The sequence below is a fragment of the Eurypyga helias genome, unplaced genomic scaffold (genome assembly GCF_000690775.1).
Source record: "Eurypyga helias isolate BGI_N326 unplaced genomic scaffold, ASM69077v1 scaffold20949, whole genome shotgun sequence".
NCBI classification, from domain to species: domain Eukaryota; kingdom Metazoa; phylum Chordata; class Aves; order Eurypygiformes; family Eurypygidae; genus Eurypyga; species Eurypyga helias.
In genome coordinates, this window is record NW_010272956.1 from 3,007 (window position 1) to 17,958 (window position 14,952).

Consider the following 14,952-nt stretch of genomic DNA (forward strand, 5'->3'; position numbering starts at 1 on the left):
AAGAACCCGGACCGCCCCTTCGCGCCCTGGCAGCCTCCTTCCCCACGGGAGCTGCTGCTCAGAAAGGTGCCGTCGAAGCCAGGCGCGCAGAACCCCAACAGCCACCCTGGTCACGCTCCTCAGCGCGCCCACTGCCTTTCCGGAGCCTGTTTCCCAGGGCTTGAAGTTACGGGTCCGGGGGAGGTTTTCTTGCACAGCAGGAAAGCGGGGCCGTGATGCTGCAGGGTGATCTGCCCCAAAAAGGGAAGGCTCCGTTAGCCTTCTGCTTCCCTTCGCCAGGGCCTTCCCTGAGAGCCCCAGGGTGAAGCACGGGCTGCTGCAGGGCTACCCCGGGATCAGTCTGTGACCTCCTGCTTTATGCTGCTGACAGGAACGGGAAGTTCTGTGTCTCCAAACTCCATTAACCAGGGTTCCACGGTTTCTTCCTTCACCTGCACAGCGATGACTAGCAAGAGACAGAAAGAGAGAGAGGGAAAAATAAGTAAACCCAACCCACGCTGCCGTGCTCTACCTACAGCCCGCCCCCCCCGGGTCCAGCTCAGTTCGCAGATACCCAGGAGACCCCGGGTAAGCTGCCCCACTTCTCCAGGGTCCCTCTCCACAGGCAGCCCTGTCTTGCCAGCCCAAATCCATCCACGGGCCCGACAGCAGTTAGGACGGGACTAAACCCTGGCAGCATTCAGCTGCCGGCTCCCGGCAGCAACTTCTCCTGGGGCCGAGAGGCAGCAGAGAGTGGGTGGCACACAGGGTGTCCCCGCGAGCGGCTGCTGGGCAGAGCAACTCACTCCCTTACTCTCATCCGGTGCTAGCTCTGGCAAAGCCTTGCTGGCAGCTTTTGCTTCTCGTTTCATCTTCGGGGCGGGAGGCTTCTTGACAGCCTGCTTGATGTTGCGGGTTTTGGCCGGTAACCTTCTTCCTTAACAAAGAGATAACAGAGCGTGGGAAAAAGCGTGTCTCTTTCCCCCAAGGAAAACCAGCGACCCTGCTCCACCAAGAAACCACAGGCCAGAGACCAGCAAGCTACACGGTCATTAGCTGCCAACCGGAGAAAAACTCCACCGTCGCCATCTCCAAACACGCGCCTCCGCGTTCTCCTTCGTTAAAGGCAAGGGCCTTCAGCGCGCGCTCAACTTCCGAGGAGCGGCTCCTGTTGGAAGCAGTCTAGAGTCAGCTTTGCTTACCTGGCTGGGCCTAGCCCTAGGCAGCGGGCACGGCGGCTCCGAGGCACGGACGCTGCAGCGGTAACGCCTGCGGTTTTAGCTGACTTTTTTTTAGGTTGAAGGTCTTTACATTCTTTAGATGCCACTTCCTCCCCGCCCCCGCCCCCAGGAAGGAACGTCTTGCCTTTCTAAGCATCATTTGCCACAGCTACTGCAACAATGACGACAACGACGACAAGATGGAACGGTAACACGGTCCAGCCCCGCTACTGGCCTCTCGAGCCATCTTAAGGCCCTCGCTCCCTCGGCACAAAGCAGGCGGGCGGCTGGCCGGCCAGCCTCGGGCTGCAGCCGCCAGCCTCCCTCCGACCACGGACACGGCGGGGAAAGCAGCACAACCTCACGCCTAGAAGCAAGCGCCATCAACACCTCGGCCGACAGAAAACGGACTGCGAAACGGATCCTTCCCGCACACACACAGAGCTCTGCTGCCAGAGGCAACGGCGGCAGTTAAGAAGGAAGGAAGCTGTCAAACCCACAGCTGACTGAGGGCATCCACAGCAAGACAAGGCCTCTCTCTCCTGCTCTAAGGGGGACATGGACAGGGTTCCTCTAACTGGGCCCAGCCTGCGAGCGAGCGGAGGGCACTAATGGAACATCACTCACTCTTCTTTCCATAGGGTTTCTTCTTCTTCTTGGGCACCTCCTTGGCCTTCACTGGAGTTGTGGGCTCTGTCATAGAGACGAGAGGGAAACGAAAGCCAAGTCCCATAACCAGTAGGTAACTGGGATGAAGTGACATAAGCGAGAAACAAGATATACCCGTCCCCCCGAGCCAACGCCCTCTCCCCGGGACGACCAGCTGAGGGCAAAGCGAGGTGCTAGCGCGGTTGCCGTCTGTGCTTCCAGGCGAGGGCCCGGGGTGGCAGGCTGGGGCAGCGCAGGGGAGAGAGGCCCAGTAAGAGATTTGGCGGGGGCAGTAAAGAAGCAAGAGGCGCAGCTTGGGACGAGAAGGCAAACCTCCGCCAAGGCGAGGCAGTGGCCTCCCCGCGAGGAGGAGAGGAATAAACCCTGGAGAGGGATGCTCTTATCTTTTACAGACAGAGTCAGAGAATTGATGAGAAAAGGGAGCGAGGGCCGAGCTCCCCTGGCTACCTGGCTGAGGTCGTAGGCACGCTTAGTGCAAGGGAGCTATGCAGGGATAGGACCACCTGGAACCCTACCCGACTTCCTCAGGAGCAATTATCTGTCAGTGTGCAGGTCGGGGAACCAGAGCCAACCTCGGATCTCAGGCTGTTCCCTCCCCACCAGTGACTCCTCCCTCTACCAGCTGCAAGCGTGTGGCAGCGGAGGACGACTTACAGTAGCCAGCGCAAATCAAGGAGGACGTTTTCTCCTCCCTATGAGGCCCAAAAAGGAGAAGCCACTCATAGAGCAGGAGGAAGGAACCCTTTGCCTCTCGTGTTCGAAACCACAGTCAAACCTTCGCTCACCTGGAACAACGGGTGGTTGAAGCTGGTAGCCCGTCAGCTCGCACCACCCCACGGGATAAATGTCCGGAGACTCGCAGTCCACCCACTGGTCATACTCATTGTCCCAGCCGTCAAAGTGGATGCTAAGGAGACGCTGGACTACACGCTTCACCGTGGCCACGCAGATGAGCCGGGGCTCCATCAGGTCCACCGCTTCCACCTTCATGCCTGCCTTGAAGCCGTGGTTTGGGCAGTCCTGGGGACAGACAAAAATGAAACAAAAGAAAACCCAAGGCCATTGCACCCTGTCCAAACGCACAGGCGCCACCCGCAGCCTCGAACAGCCACAGGGAGCTGCTCACAGCTTAAAGCAGGGAGCGAGAATGAGGCCACAGCTGTGCAACAGTACCAACCGGTCACGCAACAGAAGTGGGCACACACGAATACATCCAAGGCCATCCTTCCTGAATCTCAGCCCAGCCTTTAGAAACAAGATCCTGACCGAGGGGGAGCAGCAGGCAGCTGCTCAACAGGCCACCCAAACGCATGCACTAGCCTGAGAGTGCCTTGGGAAATCAGAAAGATGGGAACAGGCCCAGGTACTGCAGTTTTGGCAATGCAAAGGAGACCCCTCCACTCAAGTGCCAGCCACGTGACCACAGTAGAACCACCAGGAACCTGGAGCTCCTGGAAACACTAGAGAATCACAGGTCACACTCAGAGGCGCCAAGACATCGTTACATCCACAAAGGCATGACACTGCTGGCCCTGACCAGCCAAACAGGGGCTTTACTGGAAAAGCACATACTTCCATGGCTTGGGCTGTCCTTACAAATGCTGACTGGCAGCAAAGAGCAGCCCAGTAGACACTGGATATTGCCCATCCTGGCTTCAGGAAGACTTTTGACACCATCTCCCATAAGATCCTTGTAGAGAAGCTGACACAAGCACAGGCTGGGCAAGGAGACAGTGAGGTGGACAGAAAATGGGCTGAGTGGCTGGGCCCAGAGGGTGATTAATGGCACGAAGTCTAGTAAAAGGCCAGTAAACAGCAGTGTACCCCGGGGGCCAATACTGGGTCCAATCCTGTCCAACATCTTCGTTAGTAACCTGGATGACATGACGGTGTCACGCTAAACTCGGCACACTGGCTGGACAAAAAACTGGGAGGAGGGACTGACATTCTAGAATGCTGTGCTGCCATCCAGAGGGACCTTGACAAGCTGAAGAAACGGTCTGGCAGGAACCTCATGCACTTCAGCAAAAGGAAATAAGTCCTGCACCTGGAGAGGAACAACCCCCGGCACCAGGACATGCTGGGGGGGCGAGTGGCTGGAAAGCAGCTTGGCAGACAAGGTCCTGGGGATCCTGATGGCCACCAAGTCGAACATGAGCCAGCTATGTGCCCTTGGGTCAAAGGCAGCCACTGGTATCCTCAGCTGCAGTAGGAGGAATGTTCCCAGCAGGACTGAGGGAGGTGACCCTTCCCCTCTGCTCAGCACTGTGAGCACCCACAGATGGAGCGAGGCTCTTCCCAGTGGTGCCCAGCGACAGGACCAGAGACACTGGGCACAAAACGGAAACACAGGAGGTTCTCTCTGAACATGAGGAAACGCTTTTTACTATGAGGGTGACCGAGCACTGGCACAGGTCACCCAAGGAGGTTGTAGAGTCTCCATCCACAGAGACATTCAAAAGCTGTCTGGACATGGTCCTGGGCAACCGAATGTGGGTGACCCTGTGTGAGCAGGGCCTTGGACAGGTGACCTCCACCCAATCATTCTGTAACAGCCAGGGCTCTGTGCTCCTCCTTGCTGACAGCAAGCATCCCTGCATGTGTCCCTGGCAGAACTCACTGTGTTGAAAAGCCGTGATGGAGCAGGTCTTGAATTAGTCTTTTCCAGGTAGCTTTCCCAGTCGAAGGTCTCTGCATCTTGCCCTGCAGCAGGAAGAAATAGTCAGTGGCAAGAAGGCAGTCACTGGGCAGGCTGGCTGGGAGAGGCAGAATAGGCAGGAGGGAGGCATAGCAGCTGGTTGCAAAGCAGTTTCATTAACCAGCACATTCAACCTGATGTTGGATGTAGATCAAGTGAACAGATTCCACAGCAGTCCAGCACCCTCCTCCAGCAGGCAAATACAGAAAAATGCAAGCTGGAACTCTGAACACCCGTGTCGGTCACATATCCAGATTACAGAGAAAGGTGAGGAAAAGCAGCAATCAGGAAGAAGCATGTTCAAATCACCCCCTAAGACCAATCATCTCATCAGCAGCAACATCAAAGGAAGACTGAATAGCACTGCACAAAAGTGCTGCAACACAGAAATTTGTAGCAGGCCTTTTTGGGTATGGCCAGATGAGGCAGTAAAAACACTCCTAGGCCAATTGCCTCTCAGGATTTTGCAGAAATCCTGATCTCAGGTTTATTCATACCAGAAGGCATTGTACACCTCTCCCACTGCTCTGCCAGGAACTAACCACCATGCCATTAATGCCCTCTGGAGGTGTTACTTCCTTCTATGAAGTACCAAGACTTGGTATGTGGGCAGAGCTCAAATGGACTGGCTCTCTGAAAAACAGTCAGATCAGGATCGTGAGATTTTGATTTATCCGAACCTGACACCTCCCAGAAAAGATTCTCCATGCCCAGCAGATTCCGCACGCAGGTTTGTACCACAGGGCAGAGTCCAAATCTCACCTTTCGGAGGGGTCAGATTGATGTTGTTCTTCTGACAGAAGTTGATGGGGAAGATGGAGTGCGAGGAGGCATGGTAGCAGAACCAGTCGGAGCCATCAGAAGACGTGGCTCCATCAATGCTGATCATGAGATACCCATCCAAGAGGACCTGAGATGGGAGTGAAGGGCATGAGTGTAGAGCTTTGCTTGGTGTAAAGCCTCTCCTCTCAAAGGATCCTCCCAAGAGTCCCCACAGATGGATCTCAATTGCCACTAGACAGTAAAATGCCATGTTACATGCTCCAGGGCATTCAGTGACATGTTAGTCACCACAAGCTAATCCTCAAAGCAGCAATTTCTGCAGGACTGTGACCAACACTAATAACCTTGTGAAAAAGACTCAGCCATAAATGGTGAGGAGCTCTGTCCTCCCTCAGAAACAGGCTTTACTGGCAGCCCAGAGACCCTCTGCACCAGCCAGGTCATTAATTTGTTACTGGGCAGAGGGGAAGGGCACCACCTTCAGACTTGGCACTTCCTGAACAGCAGTAAGACTTGGCCCGCCCTGTCACTCACCGGTAACTGATGCCTACCCAATGTGATAGAGGTGTCTGCCCCAACTTCTTCCCATTTCCAAGCAATGACTGGAATTTACAGACACAGACAGCTTTCCTAGCATCCCCCTGCCAAACCCTGAGTGTTAAAGTCCTCTGCTTGCGTTCTACGAGGATAAACAGCTTCCTGAGGGAGCAAGAAAAGCCCAAGTGGACTCTATGCTTTAGGGCATGCAGCACACCTCACTGAGGAAACCTTCCCAGCACTAGCACAGTAGAGCTCACCACCTCCTCATCAAGAGAGACTGCAGGAGACACATCCATCCTCAGCTTCCTACACCAGTGAATGCTGCCCATACAGATACACTCCGTTCCCCACAGAGAGGTCACCCCACAACTCTTTCTCTCTCTTTTCTCTCCTCAAGGCAGCACTACAGAGCCCTTTCTTTATGCACTGCCAGAATTGGGGAACAGTCCCTACTGCATGCCCAAGGGTGAAGGAAGGGTGGCTGCCAGTCCCACACACCGGACAGTCAAAGCATGCTCATCTTCATGCTGTCCACTTCAGCTGACATGGACAACGGCTGGTCCCATCAGCTCCTCAGACCGCTGAGGTAATGTCCCAATTCCCTCCACACACCAGCTGCCTTTCTTGACAGCTCTCTCCTCTCCCTCCTGCAAAGTCCTTATTCATCTGCAAAGACCTGAGGAGAGGCTGGGTTATGTCAGGTACGCACAGTTAGACCCCCTCTCCTGCCCACTGAGCTTACCTTGCAAACAGTGGCCACACAGATGTTGCCCAGGTTCAGGGGGTCGATGGCCTCCAGTTTCATGCCTTCCTCAAACCATCCGCCCTCAGCATAGACAGCTCGTACCTAAGGGAAGCTCTGGTATACCATGTGCTGCCAGGGCTACGGGACAGCCTCATCCCAACACCAACCACACCAAGCATGAACAGGATCAGAGCTCACCCTCCAACCAAGTACCTCAACCTGTCATTGTCTTTAGTTCTTCCATCTTTCTACTTTGGCTTGCCCCTACCCAATCACAGCCTTGACACCCCAAACACCTTACTGCCCTATAGCTGCGAGAGAGACAAACAAGCCACCCTCAACAACCCCCACAGCAGCATATTCACCCAAGGAAATGCTACCATTGCTTCCTTTGCTGTGGCCAACACAGAAAGGCAGACTTGTCCTACCTTCTTAAACAGGTAGGGAACAGCATCACAGTAAATCTTCCGGAAGGTGGGATGGTTTGCCATGTCACTGCGTTTTTCTTCTGTGAGGAATGGAAGAAACAAAGAGAGTTAAGAAACCTGCAGCAGCTGCAGGAAGGAAACACACTGGCTATTGATTATCTGGTGAGATCCCAGCAGCTATAAAAGTTAGATCAGAGACCGAGAGTAACAAAAAAACCCCAGGTCAGTCCCTCTGCGCCTTCCCATAAAACGGGCTGCGAAGCAGGGCTTGCTCAAAAGCAGATGGATGATCTGAGTGCTGGTGGTAACACCTCTACATGCAGCTGTAATCATCAGGGAGAGGCAGCAAGGAAGGGAGACAATCAAAAGGATCAGCAGGGCTCGAGTCTTGTTTTGTCTGCTAGCCTAAGCCAATCAAGAATTCCTCTCCGTAAAGTACAGAGGAAACACAACCTGATGGCACCCAGTCTTACGGAAGCAAGCATGAATTTTCTCAGGAAGACTAGAAACACCTGTGATGTTGCAGACTCTGCATTCTCACACTGTGGGGGTATACTACCTGCTTCAGATAAGAAAAGCTAGTCGCCCTGTCCCAGCCTGCAGCAGCAGGTCGCTGGGCTTTTACCTCTCCGGGGGGAGAAGCAGCAGACACAACGGTGTAGACCCTATCCATCAGGTCCCAAGGCAGCTGCCTGGCTCCTAGCATGTCAAGACTGGTGTCCAGGGCTCAGGTATCTCATAGCAAATCAGAAAATGCTTGTGGTGGCCTGACCCCTACCTGTCTTCTTCATGCTGTGGCCCACTCTCCGCGACCAGCCCACAGGATGGATGAGGGGACTCCACATGTGGCACCAGAAGTCATCGTCGCTGTCGCCGTCCTCATAGAGGAGTCTCAGTCTGCCACCGATCACCGTGTCCACCACTGCCATGCGCGTCTGGGACACATGGTTCTTATCCACCACTTCCACCCGCATGCCCTGTCGGAATGGGTACTTCATGCTCTCCGCCATCTGGCAAGAACCAAAAGAGGTGAGATCCATTGGACCTGGTGTTCCCCTTATCCAAACCCTTCAGAGAACAGCTTTGCCCACAGACATGCTGGCCAACCCCCTGCACTGCTCAAAGCCGACGGGGAGACTCCTCTGGGAAGGGGTGCATGGGAGTGCGTTCATCGAGGGGACAGGGAATTGCCAGCCACAGGAGGGTACGGTTGGACACACACCGCCTCAGTCTCCCCCATCCTGTGGCCCTGGAACAGCCACCCCTACCCTTGCCCAGCAGCCATGCTCAGCCAGCACCTCACACTGACGTTCTGAGTGTGAGAAACAGATGTCACTTCTGCTCAGCAGCAGCTGAGCGAGGACTGTGAGCCTTTTTCAGTCACGAAAGAGAGCATAAGGGTTTCAAGCCTAGGAGCAGTTAAAGGTGTAGCTTCCCAAAAGGCAACAGGATTTTCAGTTAACTTTAAGAGGCTTGGCCCTTTTTACGCTGATCAGAATTTGGGCAACATGATGATCTCTCTGCCAAACTCTACCTCCAATGCCAGAGGTACCCTCCAGACAGACCCAAAGGCACAGGCACATCAGAAGAGCCACTGGCTGCCTTCTGATTTTTTTTCTTTAAGACCTTCTGTTTGCTCATACAGCCTAGCCCTCCTCATCCACAAATATCCCAAGGTGTTTATAGAACACCTGACATTCTGGCACTGGAGATTCCAGAACGCTGTGCAGCAACTAAGAGCTGCAGCTGAAAACAGACTCAAGACTTCCAAACTAGCCTATACCTGAATCCAGAGCAACTTTTAAGGGAAGATCTTCCTCTTCCATCTCCTTTTCATTAGGTGGGAGTAAGATACTGACATCTGTCTCCCTCTACCACCTCCCTTCCATGTCGTGAGGTCTCAGCTACAAGCTGCTTGTTCCTGGTCCACAGCTACAAACATCCTCTCAACTCTGAGAAGCAACAAGGGAAACACCAACTACATCAACATCTCCAGCTCTGTGTCACCAATCACCTCACACACAAGAAAACCCTTCACCTGCCTTCCCACCTGTTGTCTCTGGGACCATCTCCCTCACCAGTCGTTTACAAAGTCGCCAGCAGCAAAAAGTCTCTTCTCCCCCACAAGGTCTAACCTCAGTGCAGGCTACACAAAACAACCACTGAGCTAAGAGGCTGGCAAGGCCACAGCACAGCTGCTTCCATGCCCTCTGAGGGAGTCTGTACCGTCTCACTGCCCGTAGGCTGCTGTGCTACCAAACACTGAAGGCAAAGGTTTTTGACTCTCGGAGCCATTCCCCAGCACTGAAACTGGGCAGAGAAAGGCCAGGCTGGAACAGCACTGGCCTTGCCCTTCAGCAAAAAAAGCAAACTCATCCCTGGTATTTTCAGCAGAGGTTCACATGGCAACAGCTTTCAAAGACCATCTATAACCCAAAGGATTATAGATATATATATAAACCACAGATAAGGAAGATGGTCCCAGAGACAGCAGGTGGGAAGGCAGGTGATGGGTTTTCTTGTGTGTGAGGTAATTGGTGGCACAGAGACACAGAGAAACAGTCGTGCTGACAGGGCAGAGGGGCTGTGCCATTACCCACAGCATCATGACAGGTGTCTCGCTGCCTCTGTCCTGCCCAGGTTTCAAGGGGACACATAGAGGAGTTGCACAGATAGAACCAGAAGAGACGTGTTGCACACACATCTCTTGGCTTTGGGTTCATTTCACACATAAAATGACAGCTTCCCACATTTACCTTGATGTGGAAATCCACTGGGATGGTCCTGGCTCCCACCAGTTTTTTCATGAGGTAACTTCTCCAGTCAGTGTACTTGGCATGGATAGCTACACATGCACAGGGAAAAAGCATAATTCCTTCAGTCATAAAGATACAGCACCGCACTACACCTTTCTTCCTCTCCGAGAGTCCATTGGCACTAAAAGGGATATTCAGATCCTGTACCTGCTCTCAGGCAGACCCCGTTCTGCACGCTGCCCCCACAACTGGCTGCACGCGATCACCATTACAGAACGGACTGGGCCAAGCAGACACCCAACTCCACTCATCTAGATGTGGAATTGGTATTGGAGCAAGAACACGAGCCATACCAAGCAAACCTCAGCTTGCCAGAATTCTGCTAAGCTAACATCCCTCTCCTAACTGCTAGCTGAGCAGTGACTGGATCCAGTACGCTCCCCAAAGACACTGTCTAGGATGTAGGACCAGAAAGTTCCCCCGAAGGTTAAGCTTAGCCACTGGGTCAGACAGACAAACAGCCACCTGCATGAGCCTCTGTCCACAGGTCTGACACCAGTTCAGGATCCAGCAACCCCATGGGCAACCACAGGAAGATGCAGAGGGAGCAGTCCAAGCAGTCTCCAGCTTCCCAAAGAACCAACTGTTCCTTGTAACTCAAAGCACAGATGGAGCTGTGGTTCCACATACAGTGGGAGCACCTGTCCCACCGTGCTAGGCATAAACCAAGGCTCCTCCGTGCCCAGGCACGGGCTGGCCCCTCTCACCCACACTCACTTTGTGGCGGTACCAGGATTTTGCTGTTGATGGCACACCAGCCAATGGGGTGAATATCCACTGCGCCCAAATTGCACCAGAAGTCATGGCCGGTGTCATTCTCAAAGCCTTCATATCGCAGAAGGGCCCTGTACCCTGCCAATGCAGAGCAGACAACCAGAGAAAAGCATTAGAGGCCAAGAATTTATCCTCTGCCAGTTGGGCATCACAGGCTTAGTCCCTGTAGCATGACCTTCAGAGCTCTGCACAGGTTCTAAGAGCTCCTCCAGCCATTCTGGAGGCAGAACCATCCTCCCAAAGAGCCCAGCAACTGGACGATGCTGGTTTCTTCCCACGCTCACACAGTGGTATTCCCTGCTGCAAAATCTCAGCAGTTGCAGAGCTCTAAAGAGCTGGTCAAGCAAAATGTCAGCCACACTCAGCCTTCTAAATCTCACCTAGGAGGTTAGTCACCCCAGCTGTCAGGAATTACACTGGAGACATACCTACAGTCTGGATGACAGACGCAATCCAGTACACGCAGCTGGGAAGCACAGCATCACTGTTCAGCACTTCCACCTTCATACCTTTCACCACATCATCCCACTGATCGAAGAGCGGCACCTGAAGGATTGAGGCAGCCACGTTGGAAGGGGGACACTGACAGAGCCGGCTCAGGCCCTTGTTCTAGCTTTCAATGTGTTTTAGATGGCTACACTTTCACCTTAGGCCCAGGTTTGCATGCCTTCCCCTTCGTACATGTGCCAACAGCGTGAAACGCAACCAAACTGTCCCGTCATCTCACTGGGGTGTTCAGAGCAGATCCCAGAACATTGTATAGCAACACTTAATTTCACTGCCAGCTGTCCTATTATCCCATTCCTCTATGCTATCAAAATCCCTAACCACCTAACTGCTGTGTCTTCTGAACCTATCCTCAAGAAAAATAAAGTTTTGCTAGCATTATCACAGATCGCAATTCAAAACAAGTGAGCCTTAAGATGCAGAGAGGCTGGGCCCTCTCGATACCTAAGAACTGCCTTTCTTCCACGTATCCATCTTGGCTACTTGGCCCACAAGGATTGCAAATCAGTATGACAGGAACCAGACTGCTACTGCCAGGCCCACATAAGCAGAGCTCCTCCCTGCACATCACCCGGGGCTGCGCTCACCCACACAAACTGCAAAGGCAACCGGCAGCTTTCCACTATCCCTCCCAGTCAGAACTGATTCTGCCCCCAGCTAGCACTGGGCCATCACCACCAGCAATGCTTCTAAAAAGTCCCTCTCTGCTTCCTCCCCCAAAATTCCCAGGCCCTCTGTGGGACTCCCATTCCTAGCTGTGAGGAGCCCCAACTTCTTTTCTTGCATCAGCTGGGGCTTAACAACCAGCTCCCCAGGTCTCTCCCCACCACCTGCCACAGGGGTACAAGAGACCCCGTGCATGTGACATGCCCCACGAGCACTGTGAGGCACAGCAAAGAACTCACGTGTTTGAAGCAGCTGACAGGAGCTGCCTTGAAGCCGTGCTCCTGCAGGTACTTTCCCCAGTCAAAGCCCAGGACGAGTGCTATAAGCAGGCATGAGAGAAGAAAAATCAGGTGAGATTATAGAAAAAGCACAGAGTGCTCAGTTACCTCTGGACTACAGCCTGCAGCTGCACTGTGGCCTGCTCTGGGACACAGCCCGCCACACACAGGGACTCTGCGTTCCAGGGCATTTTCCCTGGTGGGGTGCCTGATCCCATGTGTGCACAGGGACCTGCTTCTGCAAGAGGCACAGTGTATTATTAATCAATCCTTGCTGTCACTTGCTTTTGGGGAAATGGTGGCAGGAGGGGCAAAAAAAAAGGAGTCAAATCCAGCCCAAGGCTCAAGCATTCCAGGGGGAGTGGAGACTACATCCTGTCAGAGCTAAACTGCTTAGCAGCTTTGCCTCCCAGCAGCAGCACTGCAGGGCCATATCAGCAGTGCTTGCTTCCCCAGAGGATGTTAGGAAAATCAGAGTGAAGCACTGGGATTTTAATCCCACAGTCACTCCTGCTCCAAGGCTACTGCTCAGGGATCAATTCCTGCTAGGAATTCCCTGGGGTTCGTTTTTGCCCTAAAACAGCAGCTTGTACTCCTTCAGCTGCAGTGACTGGTTGCTCCTCAAGCTGATCAGTGCAGGACTCAGGTGAACTATAACTCCTTGGGCAATCAGGCAGCGAATGGCTGGGAGCAGGACAACTCCTCTTGGTGACTCTGGAGCAGAAGTCAGCCCTTGTGGGACTGTAACTAGAGCTCCAGGCCAAGCTGCACCAGAAGCGAGAATGAGGCTGCAATAGTGGGTGGGTAGGAACCCACCAGAACTTCATTAGCACTGGCAGGGAGAGAAAGGTGTCCCGTGTCCCCTGTCCTGCCAGTCTGTGTCAGAGTGATCCACACACGTTGTTTCAGTACAAGGAACTGTACCAGAAGGGAGGAGTAGATTGCAGAGCTTACAGCCCTCCAGGTGTCCCCATTTCTGGGGCTCCAGTAGCTGCACCTCCTCAGGCCTCTTACTAACCATCCTGGCCTGTCAACGTCCCATCTGCCAGCTGCCCCGTGCCCTGTGCGTGGAGGAAGGCCCCGATCTTGGCTGACCAGGCTGCCTTGTGCAGGACTTTAGCTTTCTTCGTTGGTGGCTTCCCCTACAAAAGAAGGAACATTAAGAACATTAGTGGCACAGAAGAGGAAGCCAATCCCTGTAACTGACCAGCAGGGCATGCACCTCTTTCTTGGGGCGAGTTTCAGGATACATTTTTTACTAAAGCTCACAGGAACAAGAAGAAACAGCAGGTAAAATATCAGTATGTCCTTCCTCAACTTCTAGAAAGCACCACCTTTCAGCTGGCACACGTCCTCTGGGGACTTTGGGCAGGAAGAACAACCCACTGGTAACAGCATTCTGATCATTAGCCAGAGAATAACCACCCACCCCTGCATGCAGGCACATCCTGCTCCACCCCCAGGGAGGAAGGAAGGGTTTTGACCCACCTTCAGTCTGGCCAGGATGCTGGCCTTCTTGGAGTTTGAGGAGTAGCTTCTGGAGCAGGAGACGCTGCAGAAACGTTTGGTCTTGGAGAAGAAAGCTTCCCTGGTGCCCACAATCCCACACATCTCACACACAGCTGAGAGAAGGAAGGCACAAAAACATCAGCAGTTGGCAGGGTTGATGCACTACAAGAACAGCGCTCAGCCCATACAACCCGCATTACACACAGCAACTCTCCCACATAGCCCAGAAAATGCAGACTCAATCCAGTGCTGCTCCCCCAGCACACGTTCTTTCCATCACACACATGCTTCAGGCAAAACATGCAGGCAGTGCAGTACCTGGCTCAGACCCATTGTCCTCTGTGAACCAGCCTGTGGACAACTGCCGCACAGGAGAGGTTGGAAGCTCTCCAGCTTCCTGGTCTGCCACCTCACCATCACTAGTCTCATCCAGACAAGAGCTGCTCTCGCTACCCATGCTGCTGTTGTAGCCCCGGAAGCTGCTATAACCCCCAAAGACGTCCAATTCATCCTCCTCATCATTATCGCCTTCCTCCTCCGTGCGCTCCAAAGATGAAATCTTGTGGCATGAAGTAGACACCACCTGAAAAAAGTCAGTCTGCTTTAAAACAGAGATTTTACACCCCACAACAAGCCTGCCTTCACTGCTGGGGGGTTCCTGGACGGGGTGAGCAAGGAGTCCACTTAACAACGCCAGAAGCAGAAGTCTGAAGCCCCACCAGGGAAGCTATTACCCCTGCAGCAGGGCCCTTTACAGACATTTCACAGACTGCACCAGGGAGGCAGCAGGATACAACTGTTCACCCAAGCAGGCAACAACAAAGTATCAGCACCAAGTCCACGACCTTCCAGTGCTAAATTCCCCTCTGATCCCTGGCTCCTGGGTATTATTAGAGAGACGTGAACAGGGAGATCAGGTTTCACTCACTGCCGTGTTCCCATATTCTCCCCGGTTTTCCCACAAAACAGACCAAAGACACCCAGGTTGTTCCCTGGAGAGAGTTGCTCTCCTGCAGGTCCACATCCTCAGACAGCGTTCCTGACGTCTGAAAGACCCGAACTCCTCAAAGAAAGCACATTCATCTCTTTTGCGGCCCTTTCTGGGGGTCTACCTTCATTCAGCTCACAGGAGGTGAGCATCTCCGGGTCGTCACTCTTCCACCGAACTTGCGGACGTGTTACAAGTTCGCAGGGCTGACGAGCGGGGACGGCACCCCCCGCAGCTTGCTCAGAGACGCGAGGGGAGCCCTGAGGCCCATCCCGCCCGGGCCAGTCCCACCAATCCGGCCTCGGCGGACGGGCGGCCGCGCCGTCGACCACAACAACACGACGGCCCGGAG

The 14,952-nt window shown here is 53.7% G+C and overlaps 1 protein-coding gene across 1 annotated transcript; it reads right to left on the minus strand.

Moving 5' to 3' along the window:
- Positions 1–335: 335 nt before the first annotated feature.
- On the minus strand, positions 336–14,195 carry L3MBTL2 (l(3)mbt-like 2 (Drosophila); the record flags this gene model as incomplete). Its single annotated transcript, XM_010159316.1, has 16 exons — positions 336–445; positions 794–916; positions 1,827–1,892; positions 2,654–2,888; positions 4,489–4,571; positions 5,329–5,476; positions 6,632–6,736; positions 7,063–7,142; positions 7,841–8,072; positions 9,819–9,907; positions 10,596–10,730; positions 11,081–11,198; positions 12,065–12,144; positions 13,122–13,245; positions 13,592–13,725; positions 13,931–14,195. Coding segments are annotated over 16 exons (2,127 nt in total), but the record flags the coding sequence as incomplete, so codon positions are not given.
- Between the last annotated feature and the right edge of the window lie 757 nt (positions 14,196–14,952).